Source organism: Erithacus rubecula, assembly GCF_903797595.1.
Source record: "Erithacus rubecula genome assembly, contig: scaffold_474_arrow_ctg1, whole genome shotgun sequence".
Lineage (NCBI taxonomy): Eukaryota > Metazoa > Chordata > Aves > Passeriformes > Muscicapidae > Erithacus > Erithacus rubecula.
The window spans coordinates 39,563-65,170 of NW_027635866.1; the positions used below are offsets into that span (position 1 = coordinate 39,563).

The window sequence follows — 25,608 nt, forward strand, 5'->3', positions numbered from 1 at the left end:
GTTATTAAATCTACTGCTCTGGGTTGCCTGGATGGGAAATAGCAGACTGATATTCATCTCTCAGTTCAGGTTGAGAAAAAAAAAATTAAAAAATATTCTCTACATCTTAATAAACAAGGTGAAGGGAGAAATCAGCACAGTTTCACTTACAGGCAGCATCACTGTCGCTTTTCCAGCCTCCTCGGGGTTGCTCTGATGCTGCCATCAGAGGCTGCAGAGGCAGAGCTGGCTCTGGGCAGTGCCCTTTGGTGGGAGGGGTATGCAGAGCAGAGCTGAACCCGCAGGGCTGGGCTGGGCTGGGCTCTAGCACTCTGGCACCACTGGCAGGGCCCAGCACTGGGCACAGGGAAGCAGCTGCTGGCAGGGACAGCTCCAGGCAGCAGAGCCCTGGACAGGCAGTGGGGAGAAAGTGCCACCAAGCTGGGCTGAGATATTTAAAGTCTCTCCAAACTGAACTATTCCATGATTAACTTTTTTACAGATCCCTGTCCCAAGCCACAGCAAATGTCCAACAGCAGCTCCATCAGCCACTTCCTCCTGCTGCCATTGGCAGACACGAGGCAGCTGCAGCTCCTGCACTTCTGCCTCTTCCTGGGCATCTCCCTGGCTGCCCTCCTGGCCAACAGCCTCATCATCAGCGCCGTAGCCTGCGGCCACCACCTGCACACCCCCATGTTCTTCTTCCTGCTCAACCTGGCCCTCACTGACCTGGGCTGCATCTGCACCACTGTCCCCAAAGCCATGCACAATTCCCTCTGGGACACCAGGAACATCTCCTATGCAGGATGTGCTGCTCAGGTCTTTTTCTTAGTGTGTTTCATTTCAGCAGAGTACTGTCTTCTGACCATCATGTGCTATGACCGCTACGTGTCCATCTGCAAACCCCTGCACTACAGGACCCTCCTGGGCAGCAGAACTTGTGCCTACATGGCAGCAGCTGCCTGGGCCAGTGCCGTTCTCTATTCACTGCTGCACACAGCCAACACATTTTCCCTGCCCCTGTGTGAGGGCAATGCCCTGGACCAGTTCTTCTGTGAAATCCCCCAGATCCTCAAGCTCTCCTGCTCCAAATCCTACCTCAGGGAAGTTTGGCTTCTTGTTGTTAGTGCCTGTTTATCATTTGTTTGCTTTGTGTTCATTGTTTTCTCCTATGTGCAGATCTTCAGGGTCGTGCTGAAGATCCCCTCTGAGCAGGGACGGCACAAAGCCTTTTCCACTTGCCTCCCTCACCTGGCTGTGGTCTCCCTGTTCATTAGCACTGGCACATTGGCCTACCTGAAGCCCCACTCCATCTCCTCCCGATCCCTAGATCTAGCCCTGTCAATTCTGTACTCAGTGGTGCCTCCAGCTCTGAACCCCCTCATCTACAGCCTGAGGAACCAGGATCTCAAGGCTGCTGTGTGGAGACTGATGACACAACGATTTCAGGAACATTAAATTTCTGGCCTATTTATGCAAATCACATGTAATAAAAGTTGTTTTTCATAGTTTTTCTTGTTTTGGCTTTGGAGTTTCTTTCGTTGTTCTGCTTTTCTATTTTTTTCCATAAAAAAATGTCATTGTTTGTGCCATTACTCTTTTTGTTTCTCTCCACATTCCCTGTGTCTGGAGACTATGTCCATGAGGCCCTGTGCTCCCAGTGGTTTCAAAGGAACTAAAGGATCTCCCAGCAAAGTTTTCTCCAGAGATCCCCCTTTTGTTCCCTTCTCTGGAGCTGCAGCACGAATGTCTGTGTGCAGAGCTGGGGCAGATCAGTGATGGCACAGCAGCTGTGCCCAGCAGCAGCAGCACATGGTGTTGCCAGTGCTGCTCCCTTGCCACTGCCCTCCTGCCCTCCTGCCCCTCGTGTTGCTGCAGGGCCTGAGTGCTCTCGGGGCCGGGCACAGCCCTGGGGGTGGCAGTGCCGGAGCTGCAGCAGGGACAGGCCATGGGCACTGCTGGGGCAGTGCTGACGCCTCAGGGCAGGGCCTGGGGGCTCCAGGCTCCTTGGCCAGGCTCTCTCCAGAACACATGGCCAGGCCAATGCTGAGCAGAGAAAACCCCGTGAGCAGCCCCAGGCTGGCCGTAGGCAGGCTGGGGGCAAACAGCATGGCTGGTGCTCTGCAAGGCCCCTGCAAGGGGGAGACCCTGGCAAGGATCAACAGAGCAGGGGCTGATCCATCCCCACTGCGCTGGACAGCCCAGGGCAGCGTCCTAGAGCGTCCTCATGCACCTGCCAACAACATCCCCCCTCTGCAGCCCTGGCCTCTCTCCCAGCTCACACAGGTGCTGCATCCTTGCAGGCACAGACACTGCAGCACTGGCTCAGGAGCCCCTGTTTGCACTGCACAGAGCAGGCATCAGCACCCCTATGGTGCTGCTGTGGGGAGATGGAGCTGAGTGAGCACAAATGCCATCAGCCCCTGGGGCCAGCAAGGGCTAGGGGCACGAGAGGGAAACCAGTCAGGTTTGTCATGGCCTCTGCATTCAGCCAGAAAGTTTGTTCCCATGAGCTCTGAGTTCCCTGTCCCACTGCAGATGTTGTTTCTCAGAGCCAGGGATGCCTGGCAGCCACCCCCAAACTGCCCTGAGAATTTCCTTTTGTTCACAACTGCTCTCTTAATATCCCAGTTCCAGATTTTTTCATACTGCCCACCTCTGTGCCCTCATGAACAATAACCCCATCCCTGTCTGCCCTTTCTTCTCCAACCCCACTCCCCATTTCAGTTCCTAAACTGGTACCATGGGAACGTCCCTTGGGAGCAGGATCATCCTACAAGTGCTTCAGGAATTGTCTGCAGGCTACTGCGGTGCCTCGTGCTGCTCCCTTGCCAGAGGCACCACAGGCCAGGGGGGCACATCTGGGCTGCTGTGTCTGGGTGTGGGGTTCCCTGTTCTGGGCAGTGAGGAGGGGCTGGAGAGGCTCTGCAGGACTGACAGGATGGGCTTTGGGGCTGTGTGGAGAAGCTGAGGGACCTGGGCTGCTGGAGCTTCTGAAGAGGAGGTCCAAGGCTCATCCTGCAACTGCTCCAGGGGTGGTTTCAGAGAATCACAGAATCAGCAAGGCTGGAAAAGATCTTGGAAATCATCAAGTCCAACCTGTGCCCTGACAACACCTTGTCTCCCCTGAGCGTCCTCTTCTCCAGGATAAACAAACACAGCTCCCTCAACCACTCCTCACAGCGCTTGTGTTCCAGACCCCTCACCAGCCTTGTTGCCCTTCTCTGGACACACTCCAACCCCTCCATGTCCTTTCTAAATTGTGGGGCCCAGAACTGCTGGCCACACCATGCCTTTTTGTCCACCTAAACACACTGCTGGTTCATGTCCAGCCTGCTGTCTGTCAGTGCCTTCAGGTCCCTTTGTGCCTGGCTTCTGTCCAGCCACTCTGACCCCAGCCTGTAGCACTGCAGGGGTTGTTGTCGCCAAAGTGCAGAATCCAGCACTTGGTCTTGGTAAACCTCACCTTGTTGGATTTTGGCTCTGAATCCCTCTGAAAAGCCTTCCAAGCCTCTAGTAGATCAACACTCACAGCCAACTTGATGTCACCACAGTTCCATGTGACCCTGCAGTGTCACAATGATCTCCATGATTCCGTGAGGCCTCCCAGTGATACAATGTCCCTCTGTTTCCATGGGAGCCCTTGGTGACGCAAGGTCCCTTGAAACTGGGGCCCTCCAAAGTCGCAGTGGATCCTTGGTTCCATGAGGTCTCGCAGTGCAGCAATGCTTTCCTTGGTCCCACAGTGTCACAATGGCCTCTTGGTCCCAAGGGGCACCACGGTGTCAAACATGTTTCCTTAATTCCAGGAGTCCCTGAGGAGCAGCACTGGCCCCTTGGTCCCATGGGCCCTGCAGTGTCACAATCATTACATGAGGTCCTGCTCTGTCACAATGCTCTGCATGGTCCCACAAGTCCCTGCAGTGTCACAGTGGCCCCTTGGTTCCATGAGGCCTCCGAGTGCCACCATGAATTCCTTGGTGCTACAGTGTCACAATGGAGCCCTGGTTACACAAGATCCTTCAGTGTCACTAGGAACCCTTGGTTCCATGGGGCAACACAGTGTCACAATTGTTCCCTCACTTCCAAGAGTCCTTGCAGTGGAACAATGGCCCCTTTGTTCTACCAGGCCCCAGGCTGTCACAAGCCTTTCCTTGGTTCGGCAGTGTCACAATGGCCCCTGGGTCCCACAAGGCCCTGCAGTGTCACAGTGGCCTCTGTGGTTCGATGAGGACCCAGACTGTCACCATGGACTCCTTGCTTCCCTGTAGCCCCACAGTGTCACAGTGGCCCCTTGGCTCTGTGGTGCCATGTCGTACACAGTGTCACTCTGGTCCTCTCAGTTCCATGAGGCCCTGCAGTGTCACAATGGCCCCTTGCTTCCCCAGAGCCCTGCAGTGTCACAGTAATCACAGAATCACCCAGCAAAAGAGCTAGGAGGGCATCAATTCTAACCTGTGACACAGCACCACCTTGTCACCCAGACCATGGCACTCAGTGCCACATCCAGTCTTTCCTTAAATACCTCTAGTGATGGTAACTCACCCACCTCCCTGGGCAGCCTATTCCAATGCTCGATCACCCTTTTATTCAAGAATATTTCCTGATGTCCAGCCTATAACTACCCTGGTGCATCTTATAACTGTGTGGTTTTGTCCTTTCACTGTTCCCTGACAGAAGAGCCTCACCTTTACCTGTCTGCACTCTCCTGTCAGGGAGTTGTAGACAGTTATGTGGTCTCACCTGAGCCTCCTCCTCTGGGGGATAAACATCCCCAGCTCCCTCAGCTGCTCCTCACAGGACTTGTGTTCCAGACCCCTCATCAGCCTCGTTGCCCTTCTCTGGACACACTGCAGCCTCTCCATGTCCTTCCTAAACTGGGGAACCCAAAAATGGATGCAGCACTCAAGGTGCTGCCCAAACAGTGCCAGGCACAGGGTCCTGCTGGCCACTCCATTCCTGATCCATAGGTGTCCCAGGGCTTGAATGAGATTAACTGGAGAGAGAGGGTGGTGACAAAGTGTTATTGATTTTCAGCCATGAAGGATTTTGATTTTCATATCTATTCAGAGTGCATTAAAAGTTGCTGGCGGTCAATATCAATTGGGCATTGCGGATATTCATGTATAAACAGAAAATAAAGAAGGACAAAATTCTTGTCTTTGCATTGTTTTCAATATATTATGTTCACTTGGAATACACTTCTGAAATCTGTCTAATTAACCACAAAAGAATTGAAAACCTAAATTATTCCTAAGGGCTTTTCTTGTTTGCATGTTTTGAAAAAATGTTTATGAGTCTTTGTCACAGAATTCCTGAAATGAAGAGCTCAAGAAAAATAAGGCCTCTGTAGTAATAAAATTCATGAGCATCATCCCAGTGGCTGAGGATCCATCCTCATCAGAGCAGGAATGAACAGAAATGGGCACAGCTTTGTGGCTGCCCCAGCTCTGGGATGGGCCCTGGGCCTGGAGCAGGAGCAGCTCTGCAGGGCTCCAAGGCCAGGGCTGTTGTGCTGGCCTGGGCAGATGGGATGGCAGCAGGGGCTGCAGAGCTCTCAGGAGCTCAGGGAGAGGGGAGCAGGGCACATAGGGAGCCTCCCTTTGCCTTGGCCAAGCACCGTGCCTGTGGCTGGGGCTGAGTCCTGTCTGAGCTGCAGCTGCTGCTGTGCTCTTGCCAGGGGCTGAGGCCGTGGGGCCACTGCCCAGAGCCCCCTGCCCTGAGCAGAGCTGTGGGGCCAGAGCCGGCTGGGCTGGGCTGGGGAGAGGCCCTTGGTGCTGCACAGAGCTCAGGGCAGCTGGCACAGCTTGCAGGGAGCTGGGCTGGCCTGAGAGAGCCTGCCAGAGAAAGCAGCAGTGTCCATCTCAGCCTGCTGAGCGTGCAGGGTCAGGACTTGGCCCAGCCCTTGTGGGGCAGGGCCAGTGCCTGTGGAAGGCATTGGAAACAGGCAAGTGGCCCAGAGAGGAGGCTGCTCTGTGCCCTTGGTGGCATGGACAGAGCAGGGAGGGGGCCCAGGACATTTGTCAGCACCAGCCTCTGTCCCCAGCCCTTGCCAGCCCTGGCTGCTGAGCCCAGGTGTGCCCTGGGCTGAGTTTGGCTGTGGCCCAGCTCCATCCTCCTGCAGGGCTCAGGGCATGTTCCCGGCCATGGCCAGCCCTGCCCGGCCTCTCTGCAGGCTCAGAGCCCAGCAGAGCCCGGGGCAGGGCTGTCAGTGCAGCCCACAGGTGCCACGGGCTGTGCAGGAGCTGGCAGAGGCTGCCCAGCAGGGAGGCCATGGGGCACAGAGCCCCAGGGCTGCTGTGGCACCACGGCACAGGGGCCGTTCCCACCTGCAATGCTCCTGTCCTGGGCTGGGCTGCACAGGGGCTGTGCCTCCATGGCTGGGCCAGCAAGCTGTCAATGGAGGTCAAGTTGGCCATTTCTACAGTAGAACCTCGTGGAGGAGGCCGTTTTGAGTGGCTTCACAGCTCAGGAATCCAACAGGGAGGAGAAGCCACAGAGATCCTGCGCAATGAGGGGGATCATTTAAACCTCATTGCCTTGGGCTGCTCCAGACTAATTTTGGGTGATGTGCTGCACCACAGCCCTGCCCTGGGAAGGAAATTCCTTCGTCTTGCTACCAAGCTTGGGTCTCCTGCTATGTTGACAATTGATCCTTCGTTCTTAGTGATTCCATTGCATCACAGTGGTCTTCTTGATTCCATCAGACCCAGCTTTGTCATACTTGAACCTTGGTTCCATGAGATTCCATTGTATCACAATCCTCACTTGGATTCCATGAGGCCCTGCAGTGTCATAGTGCAGCCTTTGTTCCATGTGTTCCCATTGCAACACAATGGTCTCCAGTGCTCTGTGAGCCTTTTCTGTGAAACTGTGGACATTTGGTCCCATGAGATTCATGTTGTCCCTGTCAGGAAAATCCACAAACCCAAGGTTTATGTCCAAAAAGGAGACAGAGGAGTTCTTCAACCTTATTTGAATAAATGAAGAGATTTCACCAGGGCACATGTCCGTAGGGTTTTCTCTCTTGAGGTTTCAGAGGGCTCAGCCTCCTTTTATCCTAAAGTCCCAGCTGCACGTTGCCCTCTTCTTTTCCCCACTGGCTGAGGTACAGGGAAGGTACAGCCTTCCCAACCTGCCTGCCCCATATTCCCCCTCAAACCTGGCATTTTCCTACAAAATTCAGAAGTTAAGCCTTGTGCAGACCCTTGTCTGCTTCAGGAGCCAAGCTGTCTGGGCCCCATAAAAAATCTGCTGCCAAAATTCAGTAGAAAAGTTATGACAAATTTCTAACACCTTAGCATTCATCCCTTCACCCATCAAATGATTTGTAAAAACATTAGCATACATCTTTCCTCTCAGACTGATGTTTCCTGTGCTGCTGACGGTCTTTTAAGCCCAGCCTTTGGCCTGACCTCTCTGCTGTTACGGTTTCATGGGCAGAGGTTGTTGTCTCTTCCCCCTTCCATGGGCAGCCTGGTGTTCAGCCTTCTCCAGGAGAACAGGGCCCCACCCCACAGCACTGTGTCCTGTCTTTTTTGTCTTTTTGGAAGACAAAAGCCATCACTGGAAATGTGCCCTCCTTCCTCCATCTTCACAGGCATTTGGCCCTGCCAGAAGGGTTTGCTTCTGGTTACCACAGGAAGAAGGAGACCACTGTGATACGGTGGGGCCCCATGGAACCAGGAGTTCATTGTGACACAGCAGAGCCACGTGAAGCCAAGGAACCATTGTGACACTGCGGATGCAAAACACCATTGTGACACTGGACACTGGGAAACTCATGGAACCAAGGGTCCACTGGATCCTTGTGGGGACTCATGAAACCTCTGGGCCATTGTGACACTGCATGGCCTTGTCAGAGCTAAGGAGACCATGGTGAAACTTTGGGGCCACATGGAACCAAGGATTCCACTTTGACACTGAGGAACCTCATGGAATCAAGGGTCCATTGTGACACTTTAGGACTACAGAGACGATTGTTGAGAGTACAGAGCCCCAAGAAACCAAAAGTCCACTGTGACAAATCAAGGCCTCATGGAACTGAAACACTAATCTTAGAATATTAGGATTTTAGTTACCTTGCTGAAAACAATTAAAAGTTAGAAGGGAGTAGCTATCTGAAACTTAAATAATTGATTGTCTGTCATTTCATGTTTGCTCAGCTGCGCTTACAATGGGAAAAGACGAAACTAGCAAGCAGATCCAAAGGAACATAGACAATGCAACCAGAAACCCATTCTTTGGAAAATAGGACTATCCCTAGAAATCATTTATATTGTCAGTGATAGAAAAGGTCAAGAGTTTAGGGTGAGGAAGACTCACCTTACTTCCTCCTTTAAGATCCCTCCCCATGAAAACGACCCCAGACTTAATTTAAGAAGTCAATCTCGCATGCTTAATAGCTATTCAAACTAATTATCATAGGAAGTGGGGAATGGGAGGGGCTGTTATTATGCATATGTATTTGTTTGAATCTTTTGCTAATAAACAGACTTTGTGATCACCTGTGATTTTGCAGTGCATTTTAAAGGATTACCTCGCGCTGCTGCCCAGCACTGAATAAACATACACTTTTTAACTTTAAACTGTTAGAGAGTCTTTTGTCTGTCACAGTTGAGTATTGGTATTAGACCAATAATCATATTTTGGTAATTCAGAACCAAAAAGAGCATTGTGACACCATGGGGTCCCATGGACACAAATATCCACTGCAACAGTCTGGAACCTCATGGAACCAAGGGGTCTTTGTGACACTTCAAGGTCTCAAGGAACGAAGAAGTGCAAAGATCTCAAACATTCTTTGCAGGGTTCTGCCTTGAGGAAAGGGAACGTCCTCACTGGCACCTTGGGGTGGCACACACCTGAGAAGTGTGTCTGTTTGCAGTGAGGAAAATTAAAATTTTCAAATTGCTTAAAAAATTAAAAAAAGGAAAAAGCTCCTCTCCATCATTTATCATCAGTCCTGGCTCACCAGGGAGGTCCCAGAGGGCTGGAGGTGCCAATGTGATCCCATCCCCAAGAAGGGCTGGAAGGAGGATCTGGGGAACTCCAGGCCTGTCAGCTTAACCTTGGTGCTCAGAAAGGTGATGGAACAGATCACCTTGAGAGCCATCACAGGGCACCTGCAGAATGGCTAAGGGATCAGAGCCAGCCAGTGTGGATTTCAATATCTGCATTGATGATCTGGATGAGGGAATTGAGTGCACCATCAGCAAATGTGCAGATGACACCAAACTGGGTGTGAGTGTGGAACTGCTGGAGGGTTGGAGGGCTCTGCAGATGGACCTGGACAGGCTGGATCCAGGGCCCAAATCCAACAAGGTGAGGTTTAACAAGACCAAGTTCCAGGCCCTGCACTTTGGCCACAACAACTCCAGGCTGGGAAGAGAATGGTGAAGAGTGGCCAAGCAGAAAGAGAGCTGTGGGCAGGTATAGACTGCAGGCTGGACACGAGCCAACAGTGTGCCCAGGTTGCCAAGAAGGCCAATGGCACCTTGCCTGGATCAGGAATGGTGTGGCCAGCAGGAGCAGGGCAGTGATTCTTCCCCTGTCCTCAGCACTGGTAAGGCCACACCTTGAGAGCTGTGTCCAGTTCTGGGTCCCCAATTTAGGAAGGACATGGAGGGGATAAAGAGTGCCCAGACAAGGGCAACAAGGCTGGTGAGGGGTCTGTAACACAATTCTTGAGAGGAATCGCTGAGGGAGCTGGGCTTGTTTACCCTCAAGAAGAGGAGGCTCAGGGGAGACAAGGTGGTTTCAGGGCACAGGTTGGACTTGATGATTTCCAAGATCTTTAACAGCCTGGCTGATTCTGTGATTCTTTGAAGCCACACGTGGAACAGCTGCAGGATGAGCCCTGGGCCTCCTCTTCAGAAGCTCCAGCAGTCCAGGTTCCTCAGCTTCTCCACACAGGCCCCAAGCCCATCCTGTCAGTCCTGCAGAGCCCCTCCAGCCCCTCCTCAGTGCCCAGAACAGGGAGCCCCACACCCAGACACAGCAGCTCAGATGTGTCCCTCTGGCCTTTGGTGCCTGTGGCAAGGGAGCAGCACGAGGCACCGCAGGAGCCTGCAGACAATTCCTGAAGCACTTGTAGGATGATCCTGCTCCCCAAGCAATGTTCCCATGGTGCCAGCTCAAAAACTGAAATGGGAAGTGCAGCCATAGAGGACAGGGAAAATAGGGATGGGCTGTTTGCAGGGGACGGGACACAGATGGGCAGGATGCAGAAATGTGATTCCGGAAAGAAGAAATAAAGGAAGAGTGAAGCAGATGAAATGCTCGGGGCTTTGTGGGGGTTGCTACCAGGCAGCGGTGGCTCTGAGCAACAATGTCTGCAGTGGGACAGGAAACTCACAGCTCATGGGAACAAACTTTCTGGCTAAATGCAGAGGCCACAACAAACCTGAGTGGTTTCCCTGGTGTCCCCCAGCCCTTGCTGGCCCCAGGAGCTGATGGCATTTGTGCTCACTCAGCTCCCTCTCCCCACAGCAGCACCATGGGGGTGCTGATGCCTGCTCTGTGCAGTGCAAACAGGGGCTCCTGAGCCAGTGCTGCCGTGTCTGTGCCTGCAAGGATGCAGCACCTGTGTGAGCTGGGGGAGAGGCCAGGGCTGCAGAGGGGGGATGTTGTTGGCAGGTGCATGAGGACGCTCTGGGACGCTGTCCTGGGCTGTCCAGCACAGTGGGGATGGATCAGCCCCTGCTCTGCTGCTCCTTGCCAGGGTCTCCCCCTTGCAGGGACCTTGCAGAGCACCAGCCATGCTGTTTGCCCCCAGCCTGCCCACGGCCAGCCTGGGGCTGCTCACGGGGTTTTCTCTGCTCAGCATTGGCCTGGCCATGTGTTCTGGAGAGAGCCTGGCCAAGGAGCCTGGAGCCCCCAGGCCCTGCCCTGAGGCATCAGCGCTGCCCCATCAGTGCCCATGGCCTGTCCCTGCTGCAGCTCCGGCACTGCCACCCCCAGGGCTGTGCCCGGCCCTGAGAGCACTCAGGCCCTGCAGCAACACGAGGGGCAGGAGGGCAGCAGGGCAGTGGCACAGGAGCAGCACTGGCAACACCAAGTGCTGCTGCTGCAGGGGTCAGCTGTTGTGCTGGCACTGAACTACCCCATTTCTGCACAGAGACGCTGCTGCTGTAGCTCCGGAGGAGGTAACAGAAGGGGGATCTCTAGAGAAATCTTTCTTGAAAGGAAGATCCTTTGGTACACAGCTTCTCCTAGACCCAGTTTGTGGGCCACACCAAAGATAAAGAGAATAAAAATTTCAAAAAGGACAGAAGAATTGGCAATGCTTTGTGAATATAAATGAAAAAGTAAAATAAAGATAAAACCACAGAGAATCATACCAACTAGTTTTTTCAGAGGTGACTTTTATTACAAATGATTTGCAGAAATAGACCAGCATTATAATGGTTCTGAAACACCCCAGTCATCCGTCTCCACATTGCAGCCTTGAGCTCCTGGTTCCTCAGGCTGTAGATGAGGGGGTTCAAGGTTGGAGGCACCACTGAGTACAGAAATGACAGTGCCAGATCTAGAGTTGGGGAGGAGATGAAGGGGGGCTTCAGGTGAGCAAATGTGACAGTGCTGAAAAACAGGGAGACCACAGCCAGGTGAGGGAGGCAGGTGGAAAAGGCTTTGTGCCGACCCTGCTCAGAGGGGATCCTCAGCACAGCCCTGAAGATCCGCACATAGGAGAAAACAATGAACACAAAACAACCAAAACCTAAACAAACACTAACAGCAAGAAGCCGAAGTTCCCTGAGGTAGGATTTGGTGCAGGAGAGCTTAAGGATGTGTGGAATTTCACAGAAGAACTGGCCCAGGGCATTGCCATGGCACAACGGCAGGGAAAATGTATTGGCCATGTGCAGCAGAGCACTGAGAAAGGCACTGGCCCAGGCAGCTGCTGCCATGTAGGCACAAGTTCTGCTGCCCAGGAGGGTCCTGTAGTGCAGGGGTTTGCAGATGGACACGTAGCGGTCATAGCACATGATGGTCAGGAGGAAATACTCTGCTGAAATAAAGAACACAAACAGAAACACCTGTGCAGCACATCCTGTGTAGGAGATGTTCCTGGTGTCCCAGAGGGAATTGTGCATGGCTTTGGGCACAGTGGTGCAGATGCAGCCCAGGTCAGTGAGGGCCAGGTTGAGCAGGAAGAAGAACATGGGGGTGTGCAGGTGGTGGCCGCAGGCTACGGCGCTGATGATGAGGCTGTTGGCCAGGAGGGCAGCCAGGGAGATGCCCAGGAAGAGGCAGAAGTGCAGGAGCTGCAGCTGCCTCGTGTCTGCCAATGGCAGCAGGAGGAAGTGGCTGATGGAGCTGCTGTTGGACATTTGCTGTGGCTTGGGACAGGGATCTGTAAAAAAGTTAATCATGGAATAGTTCAGTTTGGAGAGACTTTAAATATCCCAGCCCAGCTTGGTGGCACTTTCTCCCCACTGCCTGTCCAGGGCTCTGCTGCCTGGAGCTGTCCCTGCCAGCAGCTGCTTCCCTGTGCCCAGTGCTGGGCCCTGCCAGTGGTGCCAGAGTGCCAGAGCCCAGCCCAGCCCAGCCCTGCGGGTTCAGCTCTGCTCTGCATACCCCTCCCACCAAAGGGCACTGCCCAGAGCCAGCTCTGCCTCTGCAGCCTCTGATGGCAGCATCAGAGCAACCCCGAGGAGGCTGGAAAAGCGACAGTGATGCTGCCTGTAAGTGAAACTGTGCTGATTTCTCCCTTCACCTTGTTTATTAAGATGTGGAGAATTTTTTTTATTTTTTTTTCTCAACCTGAACTAAGAGATGAATATCAGTCTGCTATTTCCCATCCAGGCAACCCAGAGCAATAGATTTAATAACAGCTCCTGCCTTGCTATGCTCCCTGTATAATCTAATTCAAAATATTCGGGAGTGAAACGTCCTGCTAGAGTCATGACACATGAGTCCTGAACAATGCAGCATCCTCACCACACAAGGAGAACACTTCCAAGCCTTACCAGCTATCTCCTTCCACCCAGACCTTGTCCCCCAGTGGTGGGGCAGCTCCCAGGGCTGGCTGAGAGCTGTCCCTGGCAGGCAGCAGAGTCCCTGCCCCAGCACAATGCCCTGGGCTGCAGGACCCTGCTCTGCAGGACAGCCCTGGGCACCCCTGGCTGCTCTACACAGGAGAGAATCAGAGAATGTACTCACAGAGTCTGCAGGCATTGGGATGTTCCAGCTTTAGGAGATCACTGCAGGAGCTGCAGCTGCCTTGTCCTGCAGCCAGAGGCTTCCTGTGTCAAGGGCTGGGAGTGATTCTGCCCCAATCATTTCTGAGCATCTTCCCAGCCCTGACTGATTGAAGCTCTCTGTGCCTCTGTGCTGTGCCTGGGGTGGCTGCAGGCAGTGCCCCAGCCCTGCTGGGCTGGGAGAGGAGCTGCTCATCAAGAGAAATGTGCTTTTGAAGCTTTTCTTAATAGCTAGGATGGCACTCTGTGCCAGGAGCCCAGCCCAGCTGAGCATCACAGACACAGTACAATGACTTTTAATGACCCTCTTGGGGTTTGTACTGAAGCCCTAAACATCAGTCCTTGAGAGGGAGCTGGAGAAACCTTCCAAGAACTCCAAGTCAGAATCAAACTACAAAGTTTCTTCAAGTTTTAATGGGTCCCGCTGAGAGACACAACTGAGAAAGTGTCCCCAAACCACAATGGGAGTCAAGAACTGGAGGCAGAGATGACAGGTGGGGACAAAGAGAAGCCATGTCTTGGTGCCCTGGGGCACAGCAGGGTCTGTGCCACCAAGGGCTCTGAGGAGACACCTTGTCCTGAGGCACTGGGGCCTCCTGGCACAGCCCCAGCAAGGCTGGACACTGTCACCCCTTGTGCTGCCCTCAGCATCCCCACATCCCAGTGGCCTCAGGGATCTGCTGGGACCAGTCCCTGGGGAGCCTTGGTCAGGAATGGCCCTGGGGACTCCTTCATGCTCCCAGGAAATGCAGGTGTTTCCAAGGACTTTGGGTTTTGCTTTTTGCCTTGGAGTCTCTGAGAGCTTTGTGCAATCATGGCCTCCAATTATCTGCTTTAATTAGTCTCTTGAGATCCTTTGTCTGTAACAACACTCAGTGGGGCTCATTAATGCTTCAAGGTACTTTAGTTTTTTAGGGTACTTTCCTTTTTCCTTCCTTTGAGTCTCTGAAAAAAAATTTGTGCAATCATGGCCTCCAGTTCTCTCCTTCGAGTCCATGAAGAACCTGTGGTGGGGATGGACCTCAGAGGGACCCATTAATGCTCTGAAATGCTTTGGGTTTTTCTTCTGACTTTGATTCCTGGAAAGGTTTGTGCAATCTCCTCTCAGGTGTGAGGTTCAATGTCTCAGCACCAAAGGCACCATGAGGCTCACTGGGATCAAGCAAGTCCTGACAAAGCAAGTCCTGTTTTGATTTCCCTCTGGTCTCGTGCACTTCATTAGGGAGATTCCCCGATACTGTTATGAAGAAATATTTCAAAGAGCGTCTAAGAAATTCACATTCGTGTTTTAAGGGGTATAGTTTATTACTGTTCTCTTTAGAGCAGAGGTGATGCAGCCTTCTGTGATTGTTATTGAATCCATGTTCTCTCCTCAGGAGGTCTGTCCAGCTCAGAGAAGCTGTGTCTTGAGGTCTGACCCACTGTGAACAATCTTGCTTCACATTCCCCAACCCCGTGTTGTCTGTCCTCATTCACCTGGGACCTGCTTTGCTGGATAACTGACTGCAGTCAGGCCAAAAGATGTTTTCTTGGTTTTTTTAAGTAATCCAAAACTTTTAAGTTTCCCCATCGAAAAGAGACACACTCCTCAGGTGTGTGCCAATCCCAAGGTGCCACCAAGGAGGTTCCCCTTCTCCAAGGCAGAACCCTGCAAGGAATGTTTGAGACCTTTGCACTCCTTGGTTCCATAAGGCATTGCTGTATTACCATGGACTCTTGGTTCCATGAGGTTCCGTACTTTCGCAATGGATTTTTGGTTCCATGGGGCCTTACAGTGTCACAATGCTCCTTTTGGTTCCATGACACTTTAATCTGTCAGGTGCACTTTTGGTTCCTTGACATTCAGTACTCTAAAAATTACCTCTGTAGTTTCAAAGTGTCACAATGGACCCTTGGTTCCATGAGGTTCCTCAGTATCAAAAAGGAATCCTTGGTTCCATGTGTCCCCACAGTGTCACCACAGTGTCTCTTTGGTTCCACAAGGCTGTGCAGTGTCACAATGCCCCGTAGGTTTCATGAGTCCCCACAATGTCTCAGTGGACCCTTGGTTCCATGAATTTCTTTGGTCTCACAATATTCTCCTTGGATCTGCAGTGTCACAATGGTTCCTTGGCTTCACATGGCCCTGCTGTGTCACAATGAACCCTTGGTCCCATGTGGCCCCACAGTGTCACCTTTTTCCTGTGACAACCACCAGCAAACCGCACAGCCAGGGCCAAGTGCCTGGGAAGAAGGAGGAGGTGGGGGACATTTGGAGTGATGGTTTTTGTCTACCCAGGCACAGTGCTGTGGGGTGGGGCTCTGCTGTCCTGGAGATGGCTGAACAGCGGCCTGCCCATGGAAGGGGAAGAGACAACAATCTCTCCCCATGGAACTGCAACAGCAGAGTGATGAGGCTGAGGCCTGGGTTTAAAGCAATGTCAGCAGCACAGGAAACATCAATCTGAGAGGAAAGATGTGTGCTAATGTCTTTACAAATCATTTGATGGGTGAAGGGATGGGGTGTTAAGGTCTTTGAAATGAGTCATAATGTTTCTACTGACTGTGGGCAGCAGGTTTGTTGCTGGACCCAGACAGTTTGGCTCCTGAAACAGGCAAGGGTCTTCACAAGGCTGACCTTCTGAGTTATGGGGGCAAATGCCAGGTTCAAGGGGGGATATGGAACAGCAGGTTTGGGGAGGCTGTACCTTCCTATTACCTCATCCAATGGGGAAAGGAAGAAGGCAACATGCAGCCGAGAGTTTAGGATTGAAGGAGGCTGCACCCTCTGAAACCTCAAGAGAGAAAAACCCCGTGGGCGTGTGCCCCAATGAACTCTCTCCATTTATTCAAAAGAAGTTGAAGGACTCCTCTGTCTCATTTTTGGACCCAAACTTCTGGCATTTCTGGATTTTCCTGGGAGTGGCAACATGTAATCTTATGGAACCAAGTGTCCACAGTTCCATGGTGCAACCTCATAGAGTGCTGGAGACCATTGTGTCACAATGGGAACACATGGAACAAAGGCTCCATAGTGACACTGCAGGGCCTCATGGAATGCAAGAGGTCATCCTGATGGAATGGAAACTCATGGAGCCAAGTGTCCACTGTTTTACAGCAGGTCCTCATGGAATCCAAGAGACCATTGTGATGCACTAGAAATGGATGGAACGTATTGTGACAAAGCTGGGCCTGATGCAACTGAGGAGACCATTGTGATGCAATGAAACCTCAAGGAACCAAGAGTCAATTGTCAACACATCAGGCTCTCATAAAACTAAAGAGAACATTGTGACACAATGGATTCTCATGGAACTGAAGCCCCATTGTGAGAAAACATGGCCTGATGGAAACTTGGTACCACTGGGACATCTCCAGCCTTGGAGGAAGCAAGTGTCCAGTGTGACACAGCACAGCCTCATGAATCACAGCAGAGCACAGTGACTCCATGGGATCTTGGGGAACCAAGAGTCAGCTGTAAACAAAGCAGAGATTCATGGAACCCAGGAGGTCATTGTGATTCCACACTGTCACAATGAGCCTTCTTTCTGTGAGAATCCATTTCCCCACAATGTTCTCCTGGGTTCCAAGCTGTGCCTCAATGGCCCCTTGCTTCCACAAGCCATGGCACAGTCCCACTTGTCCCTGGGTTCCATGAGGCCGTGCCATGTTCACAACTGACACTTGCTTCCATGAGATTCCATTGTGTCACAATGGTCCCCGTGTTTCCATGAGGCTGTGCTGTGTCACAATGGATTCCACAAAACCTGGCAATGTCCCAGTGGCACCTGTGTCCCATGAGGCCCCACTTGGTCAAATTAGAGCCTTGGATTTGTGAGATTTCAGGTTGTTCCAACTGTCTGCTGAATTCCATGAGGCTGTGCTGCGTCACAGTGCACACTGAGTTCCACGTGCCCTGGCAACATCCAAGTGGCACCTGGCTTCCATGAGGCCCCACTGTGTTTGCAACTCCCACTTGGTTTCTCCAGACTGCCTTGTGTCACAGTGCTCTCCTGGGTGCCATGAGGCCCTGCTGTGCAATAATGCAGCCTTGTTTCCACTGGGCCTGGCAATGTCCCAGTGGCACATGTGTGCCATGAGGCCCCATTTGGTCAAAGTGGATCCTTGGACTGATGTGGATGAGGGTCCATAGTGATGCAGAGTCCTCAGGCAGGTGCAAAGGTGAATATTTTATTGCAAAAACAAGGCCTTTTAAAGCAATGAGACCATTATCAGTTGCACTGTTTTAAAACATAACAAACATACTTGCTTACCTTCTGTCCATCTGTAATTAAAGCTCCCTCAATTGTCATCTCACCTTTTGCTGCTTCTTTTGCCTCTCTGCCTGCCCATTCATTTCCTTCCTGCAATTCTGAGCTGACCTTCTGATGTGCCTTAATGTGCATAATTGGTACATGCTCAGGTAGCTGAACTGCTTCCAGCAGCTGCAATATTTTCTGCACATTTGATTTTTCTCCCTTGTGACTTTAACAGTCTGCTTTCTATCCAGATGTCTCCATACGCATGTACAACTCAAATGCATAGCTTGACTCTGCTTAAATATTAATTTTCATTTCTTTATGATTTCTTAGACCTGGGTTAGAGGGATTATCTCAGCTTTTTGTTCAGAGGTATCTATTGACAAAGGTCCAGACTCTATTGCCTCTTTGCAGGCACTAACTGCATACCCAGCATGTCGCTTTCTACTGATGACATCGCTGCTTCCATCAGTGAACCAGATTCTGTGTCATCCAAAGGGGTGTCCTTCAGATCAGGGAGGCTGGAGTTGGAGGCTCCAATAGTCTCCAGGCAGCCTTGGTGTACTGGTTCCTCTTGATTTCCACTAAGGAAAGAAGCTGGGTTTATAATGTTAGTTACAACTATCTCTACATTGTCTTGTTCCACCATGATGGCTTGGCATTTCAGGAACCTTTGTGGGGAGAGCCAGTGCCTGACCTTTACTTCCAAAACCGCAGACACTGTGTGAGACACCAGTACAGTCATTTTCTGGCCCAAGGTGGATTTGTGTACATCTTGAATATTCAGCACCACTGCTGCAAGGGCTCTGAGGCATGCCAGCCACTCCTTGGTTGTTGTGTCCAGTTGCTTGGATAATTAAGCAGCTGCTCTCTGGTATGGACTCAGGTCCTGGGTCAGTATCCCCAGGGCAATTCCCTACTTCTCACAGGAAACCAGAAAGGATGGTTTGCTTACCCCTGGGAGTCTGAGAGCTGCAGCTGGCATTACAGCATTCTTCAGCTGGTGAAATGCCCACGTGGCCTCTTTTGTCCACTGGAGGCCTCTGTTCCCATTTGCAATGAGCGCATACAGAAGTTTTACAAGCAACCCATAGCTGTGTATCCACAGCCTACACCACCCTGTCATTCCTAAGAATGTCCACAGTTTCTTCGCTGTCTGAGGTTTTGGGGTTTGACATATCCCTTCCTTGTGATCTTGACCTAGAGTCCATTGTCCCACACTAATTTCATAACCCAGATAAATTATCTTTTGGTTCACTACCTGGGCCTTTTTCTTTGATGTCCTGTATCCCTGAAGTCCTAGAAAGTTTAGGAGGCTTACTGTCCAGGCTACACATGCCTCTTTCATCTGGGTGGCTATGAGGATATTGTCCATGTACTTCAGTAACTTTCCTTCTTCTGGGGAAGCCTCCCAGGATTCCAGATCTTTGGCAAGTTGTTTCCCAAACGGAGTAGGAGAGTTTTTAAATCCCAGAGGCAACACCATCCATGTGAGCTGGGATTTGTGCCCACTTTTCGAGTTTTCCCATTCAAATGCAAAATTTTTATGGCTGTATTCATGGAGAGGGAAGCAAAAGAAGGTATTTTTCAAGTCTAAAACAGTAAACCAAGTTAGCTCTGGTGTTAGGCACATTAGCCAACTGTATGCGTTTGCTGCCATGGGATAGAGATCTTCAGTTATTTTGTTAACAGCCCTTAGATTCTGTAGTATCCCATATGACTCATCTGGTTTTTGGACTGGTAAAATGGAAGTGTTGAACTCAGATGGGAGCTCTTTTAACAACCCGTATTGCAAGAAGTTTTCAACTATTGGACTAATTCCTTCCCTATCTTCCTTTTTCAAGGGGTACTGTTTAATTCTAACTGATTGGGGTTTTTTTCCTTCAGTTTAATTACTATAGGAGGTGCATTTTTCACCCTCCCTGGTACGTTGGAGATCCACACTCCAGAAAACACTTGATTTATTATTTCTTCATTAATTTCTCCCTCCATATGAGCAGCTGTTAACATTAAAATTAATGCCTCTATGTACTGTTCATCATTTACCTCCAGAATAACTTCCACATTTTAAAATTTAATGGTTACTTGTAATTGTTCTAACAAGTCTCTCCCCAAAAGTTGTCTCAGGAAACTGGGCAGATAGAGAAATTTATGAATATCCTATTGCTTTCCAAGACTATACCTTAATGGTTTGTAAAAATATGCCTTTTAAAGTTGGTCAGTCCCTCCTACTACTGTAATATAATCCTTCTCCACAGGTGCCATAGTTTTATTCAGAACTGAATATGTTGCCCCCATGTCAACTAGAAATTCCACTTTTAATCCCTTTCTCTCCAGCTTTAATTTACAACCAGTGGATCTCTTTCAGTGAGATCTCCTGGCCCTCCTCAGTCTTCTTTCACATGTGCAATCACTTTTCCCTTTTCCTGGTCTCCCTTTTCCTGAGGGTCACCCTGTTTTCATTCTGGACATTAATTTTTCCAGTGACCATATTTCTTACAGATCACACGCTGGTCTCTGCCCAACTGGGACAGACCTTGTCTAGGTGATCCCTGTCTGCATCTTCCTCTCTCCCTCTCACTTATGATACTAGGAACTTCCTCATTCCTTGTTTATATCCTTCTTCCCAGTTACTAAAGGCTCTCCACACCTTGTCCATGTCTCCCCTAAGTTCGTCCCATCCTCCCCCTGAAGCTTTTGAAGTTTACATCTTATGTCATCCATAGATTGCCCCAGGAATAAATTAACAAGCTGCTGTATCCCTACATCAAACCCAGGGTCCAGTGATGTGTGGCAGCCCATTGCATCCCTTAATTTATTGAGGAATTTGGATGGTGACTCAGAGAGCCCCAGCTTGATTCAATATAAAGCTGACCAATTCATGGTTTTGGGAATAGCCCTTTGCAAATCACTCCTGATAGCTTTCCAGCTCTCTCAATTCAGCTGATCTGTTTGGGTCCCACTGTAGATTTTGGAATGGAAAATAATTTTTCACATCCAATTGCTGGGTTTTGTAATAATCTTCTGCCAGATCCACTGCTCTTTTTATAATTAATTGTTATTTGGTCTTGGTCACTGCATCCACTAATAATTGCATATGGTGCCAATCTGGATTGTGTTGTTTTATTATATATCACAGACATTTAGCAGTGTTCACTGCATAATTTTTAGCAATCTTTTCCCATGCCTCCACATTGATTGTGGAGAAGGGAACTTTAACCAATACCATTTCTCTCTCTGGTCCCACTGCCTGTCATACAGGTGCCTGAAATATCTGTGTCTGTTGTCTAGTCCAGTGTGTGGTCAGAGGAGAGTCTGCATCCTCTGAGTCTGCATCCTCATCCCTTTCCTGTCTTATGTGGGGAGACTTGAGCAAACTGTCCTCCAGATCTCACTCCTGAGCCACAGTCTGGTAAACCTCATCTGATTTTGTACATCTCTGCCCTATACTGCACACTGAACAACACCACTTAAGCTTTCCTCTCTTATTCTCTTTCTCCTAGGGCCAATACCAGAGGGTCAGATGGAGCCTTGATCCCACAGTCCCTCTGCCATTCAGGGTCATCTCAAAGGGAGAAAAGCGTATCAGCATATGATACCTCTCCCACTTCTCTCCTAAGAAATAGCAAGAGCTGAAATGGTGTGTTACAATCCAAAGTTTTACTAGGTGACTACTTTGCTCTATTGTCCAGTTTATATAAAAGGACCACGAGTCCTTGCAGAATCTAATAAGGTCTCTCTGTCTCTGAATCCCCTTGCCCAGCAACATCTTTCCAATGTGCAATAATACAGCCTAGTGGACTGCCTTTAGGGATCCCCTACTTTGTTCAGATCCCAGTATCTCCTCCTTCTTGTCCTGTCCCATTTCCACCCAAATCTCTCTTTGCAATCTCTCACAGTTCTTTCCCAATCTTCCTCCCACACACACGCCCAGGTTGCAGGGATTGAATGTGATTTGCCACAAACTTTAGGATCTCAGGTTCAAAATCAGCTTGGTTAGGATGCCTCCATTTACACTGAGGGCATAGAGCTTGTCGTCTCTCAGAGAAGCAATACCAACGTTTTTCACAAGTCCTTTGCTGTAACAGTAACCACGCGGGGTGCCAACCAAATGCCCCATAACACCCGCAAAATCAAGCTATTCCACTTCTCTCTTGAATGTCCAGATCCTCTTATGTAGCCTGTTCCAAATCCAAAGCTACCAACCTCCCTGTTGAAGTTCTATATATTCCTTTCAAATAAAAATGAGCATTTCCTCTTTCTATACAATAGTTCACTGGATTCAGAAATTCCCAAGAATCCTGCCCAAACCACTGAGGGAGGGGGATCCTTTCTATTCATCAATTCAAAATATGCTCAAACCACCACACTGTAACTCTGACAGTCCACAAATATGAGCCCCTTGTATCTTAAATTCCCAAGGGTCAAAGGCACAGCACTGCAGGTAGGAAGTTCCTTGAATTTCTCTTGCCAAGCTCACATTGTCCTTTCACCCTACAGTGGTCCGGTTCCCCTCTGTATTCAAAACTCTCCTGGTTCACACTGAAGCCACATGGAAAGAGCCTGCCTACACAGCTGGGCTCTTTCAGCTTGGGGTTGATCTTCAACTACCAATTCTGAGCAAGCTAAAACAAAGCAGCCAACAACACAGTCGGAGTAACAACACAGAACAAGATTACCAGTTTGCTATAATTATAACTTTTGTCACAAGATGGCAGCATTACTCTAAAATACACAATGACCAGCAGTGGCAGGGGACTGAACACCAAGACTTACAGGAAATACCATCCCCACAAACAGGCATTCCCCCCACACAACCTGAATCCCAAAGCCAAAATCACTGCAGGGAAGGGTATATCTCTATTAAGGGACTGTAATAAATGTGATTCATGCTAACTAAATTGTAACTATATTAGCGAAATTGTTGCTTCATATCAATGGAAAATAATGGTTACAAAGCAAAAAGGAAAAGGAACAAAGTAGATCCTCCAGATGTTCGGTGGCAATATTAGAAGAAGCATGTAGGTTTAATAATAGCATCTAGAAATAAAAAGTTTATACCTTGGAATGGGCCAAATTGGGATGATTCCACGCATTGCGCACTTGGATGTGGGAACATATGCTTAGTTACATAACCCCAAGCTTAGTGTGCTTGTGCTACCTGCAAGGTTAAACAGCAGACATGAGGAAGACACAGAGACTTCACTGGAAATAAAGACCTGGGAAAGGATGAGAGACCCCTAACTACTAGCGGAGCATGCACAACATGACATAATGATGTCGATTTTGGGTATAGAAACCAGGAGGAGCTTTCCAGAAGGTTCTGTATTAACATGTATTAACATAGAGTATGTAAGTGAGATTTTTAGCTTGTTTGTTTTGGTATGGGAGGAAGGGCTAAACCCAACCCTACCCCTGGTCAGTGTAACCCCAGTTGGTTTTGCTTATGCTTTATTTGAACCTCAATTATACTAAATTACTCACTACCAAATTTTGTATATACTCAATTATATGTATTTAATATACTTTGGTTATATTAATTTATATATAATTGCTGCTCTTTAAAATTGCAGCTAAATTTAATCTTGTTGTTTGGTTAATTGGACAAATAGAACATCATTCACAATTTGTTGTCGAAACCTGGGAACTCAGTCCAAAGGAAGAGTAGCTAGTTTTGGGAAAGAGCTCCCCACCATTGGTTAAGGTGGTCCCAAGACTAGACCATGCTCTCTTGGAGAATGAGTCCCAAATTAAAATGAAGCATAAGCAAAAGAAGCTAGCAATAGTATGCATACTAAAAGAAGGCTCCTGGAGGAGTGCCAGCAAAAGGTAAAGTGCCTGTAAAATGTCTTGTGCACAAAAGCTGTGTGGGAAAACAGACTGTGTAAGTACCACGGGGTTGGGTAAAGGGGTGGAAACTGTGTGCTTGTGTGTGTGAGGGAGGAATATTTGAGATGGTTCGATAGCCAAAGCCAGTGGGGGCCTCCCAGTACCGTGTTTTCAGTTTTCTGTGAGGAGGCTGGCCAGGAAAAAAGGGAAGCAAAAGGGAAGAACAAGTAAAGACCTCGGGAGGGACTGGGAGGGAAGGTCCCAGCCCAAGAACTCACAGAAAAAGTCTTTAAGGAGAACAGAGCTAGTTGACACTCGAAGAGATGACTTAGGGGGGAAGTGACTAAGTTTAGTTAAATTATTTTTTAGAAGAAAAACAGATGGAAATTGTATGTGGTTAAAGGGTTTGAAGAAAGTGGCCAGAAAAGTTAGGGAAAATAGATTGAGAAGAAAAATCAGAGAATTAGGAGGGAGACAAGTATTTGGCAAAAGATAAAATATTGTAAATATTTTATGTGCAAATATTGAGTGAGAAAGTTGAACCACTAAACAAGTAAGGGAGAGCATGGGACACTAAGATATAAGGGATTTCTTAGTCTTTTGCCACCATAGATGGGTCAGAGGAAGAGTAAGACCTCTGAACAAGGGGTTGTGAGTTATGACAAAAATTCACAAGAACCTGGTATGCCTGGGAACCAAGAGGGGGGTTCCCAGAAGAGGAGCAGTATTCCTCAGGACAGTCCACTGAGGATCATATTACAATACTGGGTTAAAAGGGAATCCTAAAGAGGAAAAAGCAAGCAGAAAATGATCCATTATTTTATGTTTGAATAAACAAAGGAAAAAATCTATGCAGACAATTTATATTGGCCAGAGTTTAAATCATTTGAAGATTAGATTTGTCAAGCTTTAAATCTATCTGTGAATTCAAAAGAACCTCCTAACCAGGAGAAAAGTAAATATGCAGGCCTGGGGGGCGGGTGGTGGTGGGGGGGGGGGGAATGAAATTGCAGTCTATTTTAAGAATCTTTTTAATATTTCCAATTTACAAAGGAAGAGAGAGAAATTCTTAAAGAGTCAGGAATAGAGGCTTGGAAAAGAGATCAGCAGGAGCCAGAACAAGGAGATCAGATATGACCTCTGGCAGATCCAAATTGGAAAAATCAGGAGGTGGAACATGGACAGAATATGAAGGATTTCAGCTGGATGATAATCCAAGGAATTCGGGGAGCAGTGCCTGGGGAAAAAAGTGTGGGGAAAGCTCTGAGTGAGCACCAAGAGAAGGACGAGTTTCAGACAGAATGGCTAGAGAGACTAAGAATGGATTTGCAATTATACTCGAGCACAGACCCTGATACAGCAGCAGGGCAGGTCCTTTTGAAAACACAATTCGTAGCTAAGTCTTGAGGGGACATCAGGAAGAAGCTGGAAAAATTGGAAGATCAGCAGGATAGGGGGCTTCAGGAGTTGTTATGGGAAGCGCAAAAAGTGTATGTTAGAAGAGATAAGGAAAAACAAAAAAATAAGAGCCAGGACTCTAGTAGCAGCAGTCAAGGAAACACAAGCAACCACAAACACAGAGAACTTTTCAGGTGTCTTGGGTTGCAGAAATACAAAAATGTGTATTCTATCACCATGTGTTGAAGCTGGGTAGGGTAGTGACCCTTATCTCTGTGGCACATACTATCTGCTAATGGGCCATCTTTAAGACTAGGTGGGGCAATCATCTTTATCTTTTCCACAACCTATCCTCCCTCCAGGAAGATATCATCTGCTCTTGGGCCATTAAGTCCCACTGTATGACTGATAAAATTACATTATCCAATTGGGAAATGTTCCAGCCAGAGGGAGGAGTCAAGCCCTTCCTACCTAGATAAAAACTGAGATTTTGAACAACAAGGTATCTCTTTCCACTGGATTCCAGAGAAAAGCCAGACCTTTCCACATCATCTCTGGACTTTCAAAGGAAAACTGCACTTTTTCTACAGGAGCACTGCTTCAACTAAACTACATCTGTCACTCCAGGAGGACTGCAGCCACCTTTTTATTGGACTGCTGCCAACACTCTGACTGACGGTGTGTCAGGTTGTATTTTGACTCTGTCAGTGTTTTGGGATTGTTCTTTGTAATAATGTATTTCTATTTTAATTTTCCTAGTAAACAGCTCTTATTCCTAATTCCCATATCTTTGCATGAGAGCCCCTTAATTTCAAAATTACAGTCATTTAGAAGGGGGGGGGGGTTACCTTCTCCATTTCAAAGAGAAGCTTCTGCCTTTCTTGGCAGACACCCGTCCTCCAAACCAGGATACAACGGACCCTTGGTTCCATGAGCTGCCCAAGCGTCACCATGGCCTC

The 25,608-nt window shown here is 49.2% G+C and overlaps 2 protein-coding genes across 2 annotated transcripts; one reads left to right on the forward strand and one right to left on the reverse strand.

The window, feature by feature from the left end:
- Positions 1-504: 504 nt before the first annotated feature.
- Positions 505-1,437, forward strand: LOC306816261 (olfactory receptor 14A16-like; the record flags this gene model as incomplete). The annotated part of the gene is made up of 1 exon (XM_079332732.1): positions 505-1,437. The coding sequence occupies one exon, from the start codon at positions 505-507 to the stop codon at positions 1,435-1,437; it is 933 nt and encodes a 310-aa protein (XP_079188858.1).
- A 10,102-nt stretch (positions 1,438-11,539) lies between these two features.
- LOC306816262 (olfactory receptor 14I1-like) lies at positions 11,540-13,434 on the reverse strand (the record flags this gene model as incomplete). The annotated part of the gene is made up of 3 exons (XM_079332733.1): positions 13,147-13,434; positions 11,870-12,337; positions 11,540-11,562 (listed from the first exon to the last, which is right to left on the reverse strand). The coding sequence occupies exons 2-3, from the start codon at positions 12,312-12,314 to the stop codon at positions 11,540-11,542; spliced, it is 468 nt and encodes a 155-aa protein (XP_079188859.1). The 5' UTR covers positions 12,315-12,337; positions 13,147-13,434.
- Positions 13,435-25,608: the final 12,174 nt, after the last annotated feature.